The 19499-nt window shown below is 45.1% G+C and overlaps 1 protein-coding gene across 16 annotated transcripts in view; it reads left to right on the forward strand.

Moving 5' to 3' along the window:
* RAPGEF2 (Rap guanine nucleotide exchange factor 2) overlaps positions 1 to 19499 on the forward strand; it is a 924668-nt gene that overhangs the window by 855217 nt on the left and 49952 nt on the right. For all 16 annotated transcript variants that reach the window (XM_086962364.1, XM_086962365.1, XM_086962376.1 and 13 more), the window contains one exon: positions 2559 to 3106. In XM_086962364.1, coding sequence (XP_086818490.1) covers positions 2559 to 3106 — 548 coding nt within the window. The remainder of the gene's footprint in view (positions 1 to 2558; positions 3107 to 19499) is intronic.

Raw genomic sequence — 19499 nt, forward strand, 5'->3', positions numbered from 1 at the left:
TGGCTTGTGAATGGGATGCAAATATTTCAAAAGGCAGCCCATATCATATTGCGTGTTTGCATATTGGAAAAATAATGTACATTAAAAAACAAAAACAAAAAAAACTACCAGCACTAAATCTGTTGTAGTGTTTAGAGTTAAAAGCTAGGGCTGTCCATGTAATTTTTTTTATTTCAAGGGTTACTGAAGAATACATTCTGTGTGTTAATTGTGTTTGTATATCATAATATGCATTACGACTTAGCAGGAGCATTGATGGGGTTTGCATTGAGTAAATTCCTAGGCAAATTTCGAATTCCTATTGTACTCAATGGGATGGATTTTTGTCACGAATTGAGGCTTAACATCAACAGTTCAATAGCATATCAGAAACAGAGATGAACATTTTGCCCCACAAAAATGACAGAATAATATATTTTTTTAAACCATAAAGTTTACTAGCAGGTTAGCAAAGTTACAGACTCAAATCAATCAGATTACTCATCAATCAATAATCATCAGGTTACTGCGATGTTTAAAAAGCAGGTCAGAATAGTAAATACCAAGCCAAGTTATTTAAAGGTGATTGTATGTAGGCAAATCATAAAAGATTTGGTTGCCTGAAAAGAAACTCCCTGAAGCTAATGTTTCAAGTGAGGTTGGATCAAATTTAAGCAACAGGTGTCAGCAAATGAAGTCTCTAGGGCAGACCAAAATAAAGGTTTCAATCAGGCAAAGTAGAAATATGTTTCCTTGATGGTTTAACTCTGAGCAGTAATAAAATAAGCATAGGGTCTCAAGAGAGGCAGAAGTGTATCCGCTTTCAAAGATGGACAGGAGCAATTTACTTGACTAATGCAGAAATTGCTCAATTAAAATACAACATTCAGCAAATAGTAATACTTCCTACAGTTCCCAAGCGACAGAAACCAATCAAAATAACAGGTATACATTCTTTTATCCCAGGCATCGCATAATGGAGGCCTCACATCTGAATGGCCTTTGGAGATCTCTTCCTGGCTGGTCAAATCGTCTTAGGCACAGATGCACAAAACCAATGATAAGTTACAGTGAAACTATCAACAACTTGTTCTTATGCAGATTATGTCGAACTTAACGTTAACACACTAGGGTTAGCTATTACCGTACTAATTACTAACTACTAACAATGAATAATCTAAACATAGTCACACTTGAAAATAAGTATGCAATGATTATATGTGATGTGTATTAGAAAATTATCAAGCAAAAATAGAAAGTGACAATGCGTCACCAACTTAAACATGTTCTGTATAGAATACTAAACTTGTTTGCGAGAAAATGTACAATAATAATTGTGGGGCAGTTTTAGCCTAAATTTGGACAAATTATAAATAAAAATTATGGACGGGCCTAAACAAAGCGCTACAGCTCCTCCCCTCCATGCTTCGGCTACGCACAGTTGCAAGTGTGATTTATTTGCTTTGATTCATGCTCGTTGGTTACACGGAAGGCACAAGATGGACAAAACGTTATAGGTCCTACTGCATCACATGCTTTTAAAATGTGTCAAAAATAATATCCTGCTGAGAGACGTAATGATATTTAAAAGTTCTGAGAGTTTCTCGCGTATACTATTCAGCAGACCCACACTAGATTCTTATTCTCCCAATGCAAACATGATTATCTCTTATAAAATGCACATAATGCTTTTTTTCATCTGTGCACTGGCACACAGCACATACGTATCTTTCACACAGCATTAAAAACCATCAAGAACTTTTTTAAAATAATAATTCATGTTATTAGTTTACTTGAAACTGCAGCCCATTACATCCATAATCACAGATCACAATGCTACCAGCAACAATTCCAATCCTTGCCCAGCTTTTGGGTATCTGGTAATTAGCAACACAACTTGTGGTGGAGGCCCTTGTGTATTCAGATGTGAGGCCGTTGTTAAAATAATAACTGATGAGATTTTTGTTTAGTGAGTATGCTAGATGTAGCGCTCTCATATCATACAACAAGCAGTAAGTGTGTAAAAATGTGCTGAGGAAATAAACAAGTGTGCACTGATAGGAATCACGCAGTAAGTGACTGAGTAAGGGGAGGAATGGATTGCGCTGGGAGGGCAAGAGTCGTGCTAGATGGCCATTTCAGATGGGAGGCCTGGACAAAAAGCTTCCTGTGACCTATATTAGTGCTAACATTTCTGTATCTAGTTCCTCATGCACAAACATTGCTTGCCTGTATTGAAAATATGCTGTAAAAAGTTTATCTACTCAGAGTAATTTTGTCCAACAGTTTATTCTATCAGCACAAATAATGTGTCCAGTTTTCATTGTTTTCATTGTTGGTGCTCCTCTTTGACTGGGGTATCTTCAAGTTGTTTCATTCTAGGTGCAACGTATTAGAAATCAGATTTGGAGGGGTTAATATTTTACGTTTTTTGACATTATCCTCTGTCTTATCAGCAGTTCAATTCACTCAGTTGTTCTATGATAGTTTAGTTGGCTTTGTTCACTATGTTCGTGAGTATGTTAACATGTGAATAACTGTTCTAAATGACTTATTTTGCTCTTGTTCCTGCTTTGCAGTTCCTATGCCCCCATGTTGGAGAACAGAGGCCTCTATGCAGGGGCAACGGTGCTCTCTTCCCCTAGTACAGAGGAACTGTCTCAGGATCAGGGGGACCGAGCATCATTAGATGCAGCGGACAGCGGCCGTGGAAGCTGGACTTCATGCTCTAGTGGTTCCCATGACAACATTCAGACAATCCAGCACCAGAGGAGCTGGGAGACTCTTCCTTTTGGGCAGGTTCCTTTTGAGAACCCAGGGGAGGCAGCAGCATTATGGGCAGCAAGCAGCCACATGTTTCCCGATCACAGCACAAGATATAGCAGACCGGGTCAAGGAAGGGATGGCCTCGATCAAGCACAGTCCAGGGCAAGCTGGGCATCATCCACTGGCTACTGGGGAGAGGACTCGGAAGGGGATACGGGAACTATCAAACGGAGAGGTGGAAAGGATGTTTCCGCAGAAGCTGAGACCTGCAGCTTAACCTCAGTGACTTCTGAAGAACTGAAGCCGCTTCCAATGCCAGCTCATATAACAGTAACATCTAGTTCTGCAAAGGGGCTCATAGGTAAGTTTGCAGCATGTGTGCAGTCGTGTGCCAAGTTTCCTCTTTGTGTTCATCGTTTTAGATCACGGATTCTCTGTTTTTCTGCAAGACAAGCTTGGTGTAAGGAGGTCCAGACTTATTATCTACATCTTTAGCACTGGATGCAGTTTTTTAGAAATGGCTTAAACTATTGGATTCCGTAAGGCTATGAATATCTCTTGTGGGGGGCAGTTTCACTTTGCTGTTACATGCACTTTTTAGGCCAGAGATGAACAAAAATATGTCTCTCTAACATGAAGAGCTACCACTCAGCCCCTCCCCCTCATATTGCAATTTTTTAATTCATTCATTCAGTATGTAGTCAGTGCTTTCCAAATGACAGTGTATTGGAAAGCACTGACTTTTTGTTTATTTTAAAATATGTTGCGCAGCTTTGCCCCTTACTTGCCTTGTCCCCCTCTGGACTTGCGCTGCTCCCAGGGACCGATTTAGGGTTCCTTGTGGTGGTGGTGGACCTCAGCTCCCCGGCGCAGAATCACGGGCGCCATCTTAGGGGAGGGTGAGGTGAGCGCACTAGTGCTGCGGCCGATTAGGGCCAGGCACTACAAATTGGGTGCAGGTGACTAGCGCCCCCCTCTTAGAACTTTTGACTCCTGAGGCGGAAGCCGGGAGTAGGGCACCTTTGCTAATAATTACGAAGCTTTGCCAGCGCTATTAGCAAATTTTAAATCACCGACTTGTTGTCTTTTTGTTTATTTTAAAATATATTGCTCAGCTTTGCCCCTTACTTGCCTTGTCCCCCTCGGGACTCGCGCTGCTCCCAGGGACCAATTTAGGGTTCCTTGTGGTGGTGGTGGACCTCAGCTCCCCGGCACAGAATCACGGGCGCCATCTTAGGGGAGGGTGAGGTGAGCGCACCAGTGCTCGGCCGATTAGGGCCAGGCACCATTAAATGCCCGCCACTTCCCGTCCGCGCAGCGGGCGGCCGATGGCGCGCCGGAGGCGCGCTAGAGGCAAGCCCGTCTGCGCGTGCCCTTACGGGCCGAGGGCCAGTTATTCTGCCCGATTCGGCAGCTCACCCAATTAGTTACACGCGTAAGGCCCTTTTACAGTTAAGACCTACTAAACATCCAAAATGTCATGCCCTGCACAGATTAGATGATACTTATATGCCTTGCAACCTTTGCTGCTCATCCCAACAAACAAAAATGCAGGTGTCTCCAACTATGACACATCTTCGCATGGCCTTACTGAACTGAAGGTCATTACCCAAACATTCAGTAGAGATTAACTTCCTGATCCAGGACAGTAATCTAGATATACTGATCCTGACGGAGACATGGCTCACCTCTAATTCAGAGGCAGATATAGTTATGGCGCTCCCCACAGGGTTCCTTATTCAATCTCAAGATAGGCCCATTGGTAGAGGGGGTGGATTAGCCATACTATACAGAAAACACCTTACCTGCAGGATGACGGATATTGCCATATCTAATAGGGAAAGCGCGCACTTCGCAATACAAATATTCCCCACCACTTCCATAACAGGCCTGTTGGTTTACCGCCCACCGGGCTGCCCGAAGCAATTTGTCAGCTCACTACTGGAAACTGTGACGATATCGGCCTCGACTACCTCTAACTTCCTGTTGCTGGGAGATTTGAACTTACATTTCAATGATCCTCAGGACAAAATAGCGACTGACCTGTTACTCGATCTTAAATCGTATAATTTGAGACTGACCGCCACGGAGGCTACACATAATAAGGGTTTCCTCCTGGATCCGATTTTTACCAACATTCAGATGCATGTATCTAATCCTCCAGTCCCCCTCCCTTGGACCGACCACTTTCTGGTCCCTGTCTCTTGGCAGGTCAGGAATGATCTTCCTTGCACCCCGGTTCTATACACTTACTACAGAGCCTGGTCCAAATTATCCATTGAAAACTGGATGCACCAATTGAAACAGACTGTTCCCCTTCACGATCCTGATCCTTTGAAGGCGGACAAAAACTTCAGGAGCTGGCTTGTTAGCTCACTAGATGTAGTTCTGCCAAAGAAGAGAATTGAGAAAAAGGGCAGAGGGTCCAAATCTTATACCCCGGAACTCAGAGCTCAAAGGAAAAAGTGTAAGAGACTTAAGCGTCTCTGGAGGAAGGACTTGGCGGACCACAATAAGACAACCTACCGCGCGGTGATTAGACCCTATAAAATCTCCCTCAAGAGTGCATTCTTCGAAGAGAGAATTAGGACATCGTCCAACTCATCGAGAGAAACTTTCCAGATCATTAAGGAATTATTAAAGATCCCTGATCCCCCCTTTGGCCCCGGACATTTCGGGAGTGAAATGTAATCAGCTCGCAGTGTTCTTTGATTCTAAAATTCAGAACATATTAAAAACATTGCCGCAATTAGGGGATACTTTAGATTTGAGTAATAAGCCTCATGCACATGGTGCTCAGATGAATACCTTTGCTCCAGTTGCAGTGGAAGATGTGGAAAAAAGCCTATTAGCTATGAAAAGCGGATCGCCGAATGATCCCGCACCCATGTACATTCTTAAACAGGTCTCTGCCACCATATCACCTCCTGCCACTGATTTAATTAATGCCGCTCTTTGTCAAGGCACTGTTCCCCCCCAGTTGGAAAGGTGCGACTGTGAAAGCCCTACTAAAAAATCCTCAGATGGATCCCACAGAACTGGCCAATTTTAGACCCATATCACTGTTACCAGGACTCAGTAAGATTACGGAGAAGATGGTGAATCGGCAACTATCCTCCTTTCTAGAATCCAACAAGCTACTTCGGAGCTCGCAGACAGGCTTCCGACCTGGCCAGGGCACAGAAACGGCCCTGATTCCAGTTATGGAAGAGGCGAGGTGCATTCTGGACTCAGGAGGATCAGTGGCAGTGATCCTCCTGGATCTGAGTGCAGCCTTCGATACGGTTAACCACTGTATCTTAATTCAGCGCCTATCTAACATCGGAGTCTCAGGCATGGCATTGGCATGGTTAACTTCCTTCCTTGACAATTGGACTTATCAAGTCTGGGAAGGAAATGCACGATCTAGTCTGACCCCCCTCCAGTGCGGTGTACCGCAGGGCTCCTCATTGAGCCCTACCTTATTCAACGTGTACATGTCCCCACTGGAGGAGGTGGCTGCTCCATTCGGGATAAAAATAGTGAGCTACGCTGACGACACTCAACTTGTCGTCTCACTTACCCAACGGGACCAAAACTCTGGACCCCTTTATTCATGCCTTGCCGAAATACATACGTGGATGAGTAAGTCCACACTCAAACTTAATGGCTCAAAAACCGAGCTAATGCTCCTTGGGCATAAGATGACATCACTGCCTGGTGCCATTTGGCCGGCCTGTATGGGCGACCCCCCGCTTCCTAAAAGTAAAATCAAAAGTTTGGGAGTGTGGATTGACCAGGACCTCTCCTTTAAGGTTCAAGCTAAGAAAACTGCTGGCATCTGCTTTGGCTTGCTTCGTTCAGCTCGTAAGGTTCTCCCCCTTCTTCCCTTCCCCTCAAAGAAACTTCTGATTCAGGGACTGATCCTTTCAAGGTTGGATTTTTTAGCAACGCCTTATACCTGGGCGCTCCTGAAGCGACCATCAATAAGCTACAATATATACAGAATTCCGCGGCCTGGCTGCTAACAGGTACTCCAGCGAGGTCATCAGCAAAACCAGACCTTAGAATGCTGCACTGGTTGCCTGTCCACGAAAGGATAAAGTTTAAATCCCTCTGTATTGCTCACAAATCTTTACAAGGCAAGGGTCCCCCTATCTTGAAGGACTTAGTGCTCCCCTACAAAGCTAATAGGCCCCTTCGCTCAGACCATGAGTGTCGAGCCAAAGTCCACAAAGCGAAAAAGGCGCGAACAGGTGGACGGCGGTTCTCCATTAATGCAGCAACCTTGTGGAACTCTCTACCGCTTAAGCTCCGAGCTGAACCTAACCTTCTTCGTTTTCGTAAGCTCCTAAAAACTTCTTTGTTTCCTCAAGCCCTTTAATTCCACTTTCTGTTTTCAGTAGTATTCAAGTGGTTAAAGCGTTTCTGTTGTCCTTAGTCTGTTCCTGTTGTCTTTTTTCACGAGCACTTCTTTTTAAACAGATAGACAGTATATTGATTTCTGCTAGTTTATGAAACTAAGAAGCTGCACAATTACAAGCCAGCTTTTCAAGGAAGGGTAAATAGAATAATAGCTGTTAATGGAGACTTCAAAAGGTTTTGATATACCAGTAAATAAAGGCAACCAAGAAAAGTCCATCATGGTATTGAAAAACGAAATGGAGAATGTTCTGACCAGAGAATTACAGTAGCAGGTGGACAGAGGAGAACACACAGACCAAGTCAAAATGTTCATATGACACATTAGTGAAACAAGGAAGCAAAACAGTTTTTAGTTATGTCACCAAAAATTATGAATTCAGAAGATTGTGATGCTGAAAGAAAAAGCGGGAAATGTGTAAAAGAAAACCAAGGAGAAACAATTTGTAAACCCAAAAACAATGATGAGTATACAAGAAAGCTGCAGTTAGAAAAAAAGTCTTGCTGAATCTTCCAAACTTAAAACTGAACAAGCACTCGGACTAGATGGTGTAGGCCATAGAATATATAATACTCTGAGATATTTGGTGGCTGCAGAGTTAGTAGTTCTGTTCCACCCGGTGTTGGCAAAGTGACCTGTGAGGTAGATCAGAGCAAGAACAATTGTGATTTACCTGTTTTGCAGCATGACTTCTCTTATAGATTCACATGCTATACATTATTCCTCCATTTAGTGATTGGGGCCGTATGTGCTTATATACAAATTATTTCCCTTCGAGGCTGTAGGTGTTGTCAGTATGACTTGTGCATCAACTACAAGCCCATAATGCCTCTAATAAGCTTTCCTCTTAGATTCTTTTTCTCTGTGGTGGGTTTGGAGGTGCATTGAGAGAGCTCTTGATAAGTTGGCAAATAGAAGTCACAGAATCATCGTCGAAAACCTATCAGGAGAGTAATAATGCTTGACGGTGGATTGTGCATTCAGGATTTTCCATCATGTCTTCGATATAGTCAGAGAATGTTATATACTTTATGTAGTGTCCCTAAGACCACTCGACTACATTTTGTAACATGAGCACAATCTTAAAGTTCAATACTTCTCTCTTAATGATGAACTGCCAGAATGCTTGTTCTGCTTCTCTAGAGACCATACATCTGATCATTGTTATGACTGTTCACTTTTTGAACCAAAAATGCACTGCACAGGGGCAAGATATTGCTTATGCACCGTCCCTCAGCAGACATGACTGGGCAGTCGGGATTGAAGGGGAAGTTGGATTTGGGGAGAGAGAAGAAAACCGCTTTGTCTGTGGAGGGAATGGGTTTTTCCGAAGAGGAGGAGGCGGCGGCTGAGGAGACACCGTACGAGCACCATTCTGATTCGAACCTAGAATAAGTTACCTATCACAAAATCAAAGCTTAGATACCTTCTCCAAAGAAGTCAGATCCCAAACATAAAATTCTACAAAAAAGGATATTAGCGTTGAAGAACAAGGTATTCGAACATCGGATAAAAACGCTCATGTCAAAACTTTAAGCAATCAAAAATGACCGAGCTAAAATTATTGAACTACAGTTGTTGAGCTGAAAACAGAGGAAATATGTTGGCTGGAAAATCCTCTCATGCAGCAGGAGGAGATCAACAAGTGAAAGCACATTCAGGAAGAAGAACATTCAGGAAGTAGAGGAAATATTTTGAGAAGATATTGATGCAGACTCAGGCGGAGGTGGATACATATCCCTCAATGATATATCCATGTTTATGGTGATTAAAGTACATTAGCGTTTTAAATAAAGTCTACACTGGGAATGTTTACAAAAACTGGTAGCGGCTAACTTTAGAAGGCGAGCCGGTCATGTGTGTCCTTCATTGGACGATTAGCTGAAGGCGAACACACGCAAACAAAGCAAATTGAATCTGCAGACAGTGGTGAACCTGTTGTATTCGTTTGAATTTGCAATCATTTGGAAGAAATCACCCTCTCCTTGCCGGAGAATAAGAAGCCGTTCTTGGTTGCAATATTAGATACAGAGAGTGCAATGAAAAGAGTGCAAGCGTTGCAAGATCAGATTCACCTTTACTAGATCTCTGTCTTGGACAGTGAGGATGTTAGGCTTGATAGCTTCATGTATTCATTTTTTCACATGCATAACTGCATATGAGAACCACGCAGAAATGGTTGAACTTTGAGTAGTCACTGTTCCAAGGGGACTGGGAGGATCGAGTGGTTGCAGCAAGCAAAGCCAGCAAATCATTGAATTGTTGAAGGGAAGACCATTCAAAACAAACGTCACACCAGCTATCATAGTAGATGCATCACTTGTAGGTTGGGGTAGTCACATGGTCTCAGGGTAAGGGGACTTTTGTCATCTCTGGGGGAAGTGAAACACACATACATTTTTCAAAGCTATCTTTTTAGCTCTAAAAGCTTTTCACAGTCAGATCCTCAACAAAAGAGTTCAGATTCTAACGCATATTACAACTGCAATGATTTACCTCAACAAGTGGGAGGTGTGGTCTCTTACTTGCTTTAAAATCTGGCCCTTGAGATTTGCAGGTGGGCGATTGCAAAAAACATTCTGACAACAAAACAAAAAACAATTCCAAAGCATTACCTCGTCAGAGGAGAACGCACTGTCAACAAGCTGATTTGGGATATCTGTTGAAGCTTTTTGCCTGATGCCCCTAGTTTGAATGATTATAGGAAAGTCTAATATTTCCCACATAGTCCTCACAGCTCATATAGATAAAAGGCAATGCACGAGGGCACTAATGATGCAAAGGGGGAGGGTATTTAACCTAAGTCCTAAGGAAATGCAGCTCACGGCTTGACTCCTAAAATAGCTGAATTGAGTTGCTTGAACCTTCCAGGGAAAAGTCCAAATATCACTGGGAGTCATGTAGACATTCCTTATGGAGTGATATCAGTGGCAACTAGTAGGTAACGATAGAGAAGGGGGAGGGAAGGGGGGTTTGAAAGAAGAAAAAAAGACTTACCTGCTTGTCGTTTCAGCCTCTTCTTCCTCCTCAATGTTCTGCTGGCTACCGGCAGCAACCAGGCTCCCCATAGCCAATCACAATGTTGCTGTCACCATGACAGCAGCCTCATGATTGGCCTGAGCGTCGTGGTTCGGCGCTCAGATGGGGACTGACAGCCTGGGTGTGTTCTCCACCCAGGCTGGGCATTTCAGCCCGGTTGTGAACATGCAGAGTGTGCATAATTGTTAGGGCAGCTGTCACATGACTGTTTACCGGCCCAAACAGTCATGCACACTTCATGCACCATCAACCAAGTCTCCTCTCTTGACGTCACAGGAGCCCGGATCCCATCCCACTCTATTCTGGCTGGAAGTTACTAAAAGTAAAATGATAACTTCTGTTATAATTTTTTTTATCCTTTCATACTGCTCCGAGCGTAGTGGGGCTGAGGTTCCATGACAATTGTAAGTGGTGTTTCTGACTCGTACGAAAATGGTTGAGTCTGGTATCTATGAACCGCAAATGACGAGTTTAGTAAGTGTGCGCAGTTTCGCTGTGCTAACTTAAACCGTTCGTTTGTTACGTGGGCTTTTCATCTGTACCCACGGGTTCCATCTTAGATACGGCATCCATTTTGTCTCTTGCCCTCAAGTAGCCAGCGAACGGACGCTGTCCGCTTCGCGACCCTGGGACTCCCAAGATATTTGCGGAAGACACATGTCCTTTGAAAGTGCCTTTATGACGAGGGGGTTGCTACTGTAAGGCAGGTGGCGCCGCTCGAGGCTCATCTTGCCGCACGGACTTATTGTCTCAGCCGTGCATCTCATTAGGCACGTCCCTTTGATGCCTGTATCTCGTGCTTCCCGACACCTCCCCTTTTACACCCTTTCCGATCTCCCCACTGACTCCGTCTTCCTCTGCACCTGTCTTCGTTCCTGTTTCGATCTACTTGATTGCTGATTGGAATTTGCTAATGGTGGGAAGATGGGTTTTTACAGTTGGGAACCGCCAAATGTTTCCGCACTTATGTTCCGGACCTTATGTGTTTCAAAGCGACCAAAGCGACCCCTCTGGGAGCTCGATGTGGGAACTGAGTTGTAAACCTCTGTGTTTAATGTTAGCCTATGGGTAAAAACTGTATAAAAGGAGCGATCCACATAACCAATTTGAAGCAGTCTCCCCAAGTTGCACGTGGTGTACTTGCCGTGACTTCTGTGTTCCCTGCAGTAAATAAACCTTGACTCTTTGACGCCGAAGGAAGTGTCCCGTGTCTCTGTGACTTGTACGCCGGAACAGGTTACCCACGAAGGTTTCAGGTGTTGTGCCCTGGCACCGCTGGGTCCAAAAGAACCCAGTCCTTCAGTTGGCGCCCAACGTGGGGCTGCATCAGTGGTACCGGTCCAAGCCCGACGATCGTGAGGAACTTCGTGTGAAATCTCCGAGGGAAGGTGCACCCCGCTTCATCGATCCTGTTGTCGAAATAAGTGGCCCGAAGACTTTTCCCGCGAAGATTCCCGCCTCCTGACGGCTGCGACGGACTGCTGCCCTGACTGTAGACCTGTTTTGGCGCCTGGCGTAGACCTTGGTATAGCGAGACGATTGACGGGCCTTCCTGAGGACGCCATTGATCTTTGAGTTAAGTATTTGTGGGTCGCTCCCGGAATCCTTGGTTGTAAACACTTTAGCGAGTGTTTTTGTTGTAGACACTTTAGCGAGTGTCTTTGTTGTAAACACTAGTGGCTTTGTTGTACACGCTGTGTGAGTGTTTTTGTCGGTGACACTTTGCTAGCGTACTTTGTTGTTGTTGTATTTGTTTGACGACTGCAGCCGCCAAAGACCGAGGGTTTTGTCTTTGCTGGGACTTGGTAAATCCCGTAACCCTTGAAGTTTGTGAAACTCGGCTAGTGTGCAAGATGCCTGGTCGCAGTACTTTGTTCAGTTGCTTTAGACCTTGTGGTGCGGATTCCCTGCTGGAGGACTCGTGTCCGATACCTCCGGTAGGAACTCCTACTTATGACTTATATAGCAAACATGGGCTAGGCCCGATTGCTTTTAATGATTACTGGATAAAATATACAAAGAAAGACGGCGATTTTCGTTGGCCACCTCACGGTAGCTTCGAAGCGTCGATCTTAGATAATTTGGAAATTAAGTTGTTCGAACGTAAATCTAGGCCGGCCATGTTTGATGCCTTTCGGTTGTGGCGCAAAGAAGCCCGACAGAAAGAAATCAGACAGAATAAACGTAGTGAGCGAGATAATGTTGCTACTATTGTGAAGAAAGCTGAGCAGTTTCAGCTGGATAAGGAGGATAAGGATAAGGAAGTGTTTGAGAGGCTGCAACGTATGACCATAGATAAATGTTATCCTGCTTTGCCTACGGAGTCGGATAAGAAGGAAGAGGCAGTTGAGGATCCTTTAATGTCCTATCTTATGAAGTCGCCACCTCCGTACGTACAGGGTACCGCAGTTCCTGTGGTCCCTGCCGTACCTGTTCCTCCGCTTGTTATTCCTCCACCCGTTCCTCAACCTGCACCCGCTCTTCCGACTGTTCCTGCTCCTGTGCCTGTTTCTATTCCTACTGCTCCTCCGCTTCCACATACTCCTGCTCACGCTACTGCTCCTGTGTTGTTAACCCCTGTTGTTGCTACTGGTTCTACTCCTTCTCTTGTTAGTCCTGTGTCTTATTCTTGTCCCTCTACCCGTAACCGTAATTCTCCCATTGCGGCTAGCTTCTTTCAGTCGCTCGGACCTGTTTTTGGGTCCGCTAGTTCTGATGGTCCTCAGAGACGTAGCCAGCTTCCTGCCAATAGAGAACGCGCTGCGCTATACAATATGGCGATGGGTTGGATGGACAATCCGCAAAGAAATCCACCCCGTGTTGTTCTTGAAACATTTAGTCAATTCAACATACCGACTCAGAGATATGTGTTTGACGAAATGTGTAAACTCCTACATGATCAGATAGCGGCTGTTGCGCCTGACGAGGTGCTGACCGCCCTGTCTAATCTTCGGCTTCAGTTCGCAACTGGACTGATAGTCGATACTAATGTCCGACGTGCTATTGAGCAGTTGCTGTCTTTCCGCCTCGCTCCTATTCCTCACGCACTGTTTGTTGAGGATCTTGAACGCCAACAAGCCGAGTCTGGTCAATATCCTATGCGTGAAGTTCCGCCGGTTTGGGTACCCGCTGATAATACTAATGCTAACGCTCCAATTCCGGCACATTTCCAGAGAATATGGATACATCTCCCATGGAAACGATCGGAAGTGCTTCAGGTGAAACAAACTTTGCCCGATCCTCGCAAAAATCCTGCTGGGTATTATAAGGAATTATCGCAGCTTGTAGATGCTACGGTAATGAATCTTGCCGATATCGACATGTTGTTTGGCAACGTCGTACCGCAGCCGGTATGGGCTAAGATTCGTCACCAAGATCACACGAATGAATTAGGTGGTGATTGGGCTGCTATTACAGCGGCAGACGCTGGACAAGCGGCTGCTACTAAACCCGATCAGTTGATTGAACTTCTTCCCCAGCGAATCATTACGTTAATGAAAACGCTTATGCCAGCTATGAAGGTAAATTGGGACAAGTTGTCAGCCTGTAAGCAAAAGAAAGATGAGAGTGTTTCAGACTTCTTTACGAGGTTTGAGGAAACATTCGTTGATCATAGTGGACAGGATATGGGTACTGAGGGTGGACAACGGCTGTTTGTGGATAAATTTGTATCGAACTTATTGCCCGACTTGTGCAATAAATTGAAGAATTCAGAAAGTGCGTGGGCCGTTTCTACCTCAGCTCAGATTCTGGCTACGGCACAATATTATGAAAATAGAGAGAAAGAAGAAAATGACCGAGCTGATAAAAAGACAAAGGAGCTGAAAACTAAAGTGTTGTTGCAACAAGCATATCCGCCGCGTTCTAATCAGAATGCGTCTCAACAGAATAGATCACAGTCGCAATCGAATCGATCGCAGTCGCGTAATGATTCCTCTTTCAACAGATCTTCATTAGGGTACAATCAATGTGCTTATTGTAGACAGGAGGGACACATTAAATTTGATTGTCCTGCTTTAAATGATCGTAATAGTGGTAATTCGTCTAGAGGAGGCCGTGGTGGTTCACAGAATGCATCACGTGGTAGAGGTCGCGGTGCTCAGAACGACCGCTCTGACAACTCATCAAATTCTAATAACTGTTTCGACCAACGTGGATCATCGCAAGGACGATCTGCGCAGTACAATGTAGACGATTATTACGTCGATCAGGGAACTGACGACAGTAATTACTAGGACAGCCGAAGACAAGGAGAGGGAGTGGTATCAGTTCCGGTTGATCAGAGAGGGCCTTACGTCGCGGTTGCTACATCGGGCGTCGTTGAGCCTTTTCTGTTGGACACTGGTGCAGCGAAAAGTTCCATTATGCATTCGAAACTCCCTGGCGCACCTTTGTCTGGCTTAACAAATATATCTGTTGGATTCTCTGGCGCCCCCGTTAGCAATCCAGTTTCACGCCCTTTGCCCCTTCAAATTGGGCCTCGTGAGCTCGAAGCTCCGTTGATTTTAACCACTGGTTGTGGTGAAAATCTCTTGGGTCTGGATTTGCTTAAACGTTTGTATGCAACTTTGTATTGTTCTCCTGCGGGTGTAAAGCTTACGTTTGGGGAGAAAGTAGTCTCTCCTATGTATTTGTCCCTCGATAAGCTTCCACCGGAATTGGATTCTCTTCCTGCGTCTTTGTGGGCGACGGGTCCAAACGATGTGGGCCTACTTGATATCTCCCCTTATGTTGTTCAGTTGAAATCGAATGTGCGATTGCCGCGTATTCCCCAATACCGTATCTCCCTTGATGGTGAACGAGCACTGTTAGCGATCATTTATGACTTGATCGAGAAAGATGTTATTGAGGAGACTCGGGGAAACGTGTGCAATAGCCCTGTACTGCCCATTCTTAAGCGTACTGATCCTACCAAACCGCCTGTTTATCGTTTTGTTATCGATTTACGGGAGGTAAATAAAATTGTGGTTCCTCAATTCCCTGTTGTGCCTGACATCACGGCGCTACTGACTCTGATTCCAGCTACTGCATCATGGTTTTCGGTGATTGACTTGAAAAATGCCTTTTTCAGCATCCCGATTGCCGAAGAGAGCAGGGACCTTTTCGGTTTCTCTCTTGGTGGACGTAGCTTCCGGTTTAAACGCGCTCCTCAAGGCTACTGTGAAAGTCCATCGATTTACAGTCAAGCTTTGAAGGGTCAATTGGATGCGTTTAGGTTGCCGGTTGGTGCGGCTTTGATCCAATACGTCGACGACTTATTGGTGGCTGCTGATACTCAGGACATTTGCAAAATTGCTACGGTATCGTTGCTGCAACATCTCTGTGAGTTGCATCACAAGGTGTCACCTTCTAAACTCCAATATTGTTGTCAAGAAGTAACCTATCTAGGTCACTTATTGTCAAAGGAGGGAAGGAGATTGACCCCAGAGAGAATTGCAGCGATTGCGCGAATGGCTGTGCCACAAACCCAAAGAGATGTGCGTGCCTTTCTAGGTATCACGTCGTACTGCAGGCAGTGGATTCCTAATTTTTCATTGCTAGCGAAACCATTGGTGGCTCTTACATGCAAGGATGTTTCAACTCCTTTACCATGGACGGAAGAATGTCAGAAAAGTTTTTCTGAACTACGTGATTCATTGTGTTCGGCTCCTGTGTTAGGTACCCCTGATTACAGCAAACCGTTCACGTTATATGTTCACGAGAGAGAAGGCTGTGCGTTGAGCGTCTTAACGCAACCTTTTGGTGGTAAGCAACGTCCATGTGCATATTTTTCCTCGACCTTAGACCCAGTAGCTAGAGCATTGCCGAGTTGTTTGAGAGCAACTGCGGCAGCTGCGGTCTCTATCCGACAATCAGCAGGATTGGTCATGGATAATATGCTTACGGTGATGGTTCCGCATGCAGTCGATACTCTTTTGAATCGAACGAAAACTCAGCACTTGACGAGTGCGAGGTTGTCTGGGTACGAATTGACGCTTTTGGCAAGCCACATTCAAATAAAACGTTGTAATGTCCTGAATCCGGCAACTTTGTTACCAATTAGTGCAGAGTCAGATGCAGTAATAGAACATGACTGCTACTTGCGTACAGAAGAGGAAACAAAAGGTCGAGTGGACCTTAAAAACACCCCATTGGAAGACCCTGACGGCACTTTGTATGTGGATGGGTCATGTTTTAAATTACCGAATGGTGATGTGACTACTGCTTATGCTGTTGTGACGTTGAATACTGTTGTTGAGACTGCGAGATTGAATCAGAATTCTGCCCAAGCTGCAGAGCTGATTGCTCTTACTAGAGCATGTGTACTAGCAAAAGGTAAACGTGTGAATGTGTACACCGATAGTCAGTATGCTTTCGGTGTAGCGCATAGCTTTGGACGATTGTGGCGAGAGCGTGGTTTCTTCACGTCGCATGGCACGAAAATACAGCATGGCCAGCTCGTGAACGATCTTTTGGATGCATTGACTTTGCCTGCTCAAGTTGCAATTGTTAAGTGTAGTGCGCATCGTAAGGTGACGGATGATGTTGGTCGTGGTAACGCGTTTGCAGATGAGATCGCTAAGGAGACTGCCCGGAACCTTAGCACTCGAATGTATGTGACGAGTTCGGTTAGGTGGCCTACAGACTCAAGTATGTGTGAGAATACTATAGAGAGCGTGAAAACAATTCAGAATGAGGCCACCGACACTGAAAAGATGAAATGGAAAGAAAGTACGGGAAGGTTGGATGCGAATGGTTGCTGGATTGATTTGTCGGATCAGAAAAGATGGATGTTGCCGGATGCGTATGTACTAGCCGTTGTGACAATGGCACATGGGTTAGCACATATTAGCGCGAAAGGCATTTGCAAGTTGTTGTCGCCTGTGTGGAAGAATGATGGTATTACGAAGTGTGCCGAACGTCTGGTGAAGAATTGTATGGTGTGTATAATGTACAATCCTGGCAAAGGAACCCCAACTCCCCCTGGCAGTTTTGCTCCTCCTTCGTATCCCTTTGAGGTGATCCAATTGGACTTCATCCATATGGAGCGATGCAATAACTTGAAATATGTTTTGGTTGTGGTTTGCGCATTCTCCCGATGGATCGAGGCCTATCCCCTCAAAGACAATACTGCTTTGTCTACTGCGAAAATCCTACTGAAGGAATACTTTCCTCGGTATGGAATGCCTAGAGTCGTGTGGTCAGATAACGGAAGTGAGTTTGTTGGAAGTGTGATGAAGAATGTGTGTAAGGGCCTTGGAATTAATCAGAAATTCCATAGCGCCAATCATCCCCAGTCAGCTGGATTGGTTGAAGGGTACAATGGTACCCTTAAACTGAAGCTAGCGAAGATTCAGGCTACGACTGGACTTTCGTGGCCTGACGCTTTGCCTCTAGCATTACTGTCAACTAGGGCGACTGTACACTCCCGAATAGGGCTTAGCCCCTATGAAATAGTGTTCGGCCGTCCTGCGAATGTGTGGGGGGTTCCTAGGCCAGGAATATTCGTTGATCTTGAGTATCCGATGTTGATTGACTACTTACATGACTTGACTGCTAAACTGAGGTTAATTCATCAACAGGTTTACGACGCATTGCCGACGCAGACGGAGGGTCCAGGCCACCAGCTCCAGCCCGGTGATTGGGTTGTCACCCGTAACTTCTCACGCAAGAAGAATCTGGACCCCCGTTTTGTTGGACCTCACCAGGTGCTCCTGGCCACGAGGACTGCCGTTCGTCTTGAGGGGCGGAAGAATTGGGTACATGCTACCCATTGTAAACGAGTCCCTATTCCTTTACCGGCAGACCCGTGGGTGAGGAAAGGCATTGCGTCAACAGAAGCAGAGACATTGCCGGCGTTTATACCTTTTAGCGACGCACAGCTTGTTGGTGAACTCTCAGCGCAGCAGAAAGCCACTGTTGGAACATTGTCAGCAAAAGACTCAAAACCAAATCAACAAACTGATCAGCAGGACGCTGTCTCTTCAACGGATCCTTTGTTTGACGAGCAGACACGTCCCGGGAAACATCGATATTCTTTGCGTTCTCATACTAAGGACAAATAAAATTGTTTTCTTGCTTTGCTGAAACTGATAACTGCAATATCCTCGTTTCCCCTGATCAACTTTTGAACATTTCATATCATTGAAACTTGTTTTGTATATATATCAAGCTTCTTCCTTGTATCTTTTTCCTTCCACAGCTGAATTATTGTGCTAAATAAATACATATTGTGTATTGAGGGCCGTAGGGCCGCGCGCGTACTTCCTTCTGGACAGTAGGTCTTGACGCTAGGTTAAAGGCCGTCGGTTCCTAGGAACTCCTGGGAATTGACTATTGCTGCACAGAACGAAGTGCGTCAAGAAACGTTGCGGACGGTCGTAGGGAAATGGCATTTTCGAAGCTGAACGATTTGGAAGGAGCTCAGGCGTATAGAGTCAAACTGCAGAAACTCAGTCGTACTAAATGTTTTGTATTCCAATTGTTTGTATTGTTTTTAACTGCTTCTGCATTCTTGGCGGGTGGGGTGTATTACGCTATGTCTTACTTTTTACTTCCTATCCCTACTCCTACTCCTTACCCTAACCTTACTTCTACTGTTACTACTGCTTCTCCCCATTCCTTTCATATTTTACCGGAACACGAACAGGCTAGACGTGTAGAATTCCGCAACAATTCCTTTATCCAGCTCCTCCATCAGCATCAGTTAGTGGTTAACACTACTAATTGTTGGGTGTGTGGGTTGATGCCACATACTACGGGTAAGGGAATTCCATATCTGGTGTTACCGTATAGTTCCCAAGGGTCAGCTCGAGCATACCAAACAATGCTTCGAAGCGCACTAGGTTTCCAACCCTCTCCAGAACGTTCCCCCAAACCTGGTCCTACCTCGTACCAGTGGGTGCTATCGATGGCAATAGAGGACATGGAAGATGAGATCCATGATGCTTTTCTCATCCCTAAGGAAGAGGTACAAGCCTATAGGGTCCTGAGTAGAGGGGAATATAGTATGTTCGCTAATGAAAAGCAGCTTAAAAGCTCGCCTCCAATATGGGTCGTACCCCACACTGGTAATCTTTGTCTTGTGGGTCGTGGTTCGCAAGCCTCACTTGGAGTAAGTGCTTGCACTGAAAGTTACGTTCTGCCAATGTCCCCGACCCCTGTGTTTCTGGCTGCCAAGGGTACGTACTTCATCTGTCATGATCGAGCATATACATGGTTGCCCTCAGACTTCATGGGCTCATGTTTTGTTGCAAATCTGTTGCCTCCGACGTTCACTGTAGATGCCGATTACCATAAGACTAGAGTTGTACGAGGCGTAATTAGCGAAGAG

This window comes from Lissotriton vulgaris, chromosome 3_1 (genome assembly GCF_964263255.1).
Source record: "Lissotriton vulgaris chromosome 3_1, aLisVul1.2, whole genome shotgun sequence".
In the NCBI taxonomy this organism is placed as follows: domain Eukaryota; kingdom Metazoa; phylum Chordata; class Amphibia; order Caudata; family Salamandridae; genus Lissotriton; species Lissotriton vulgaris.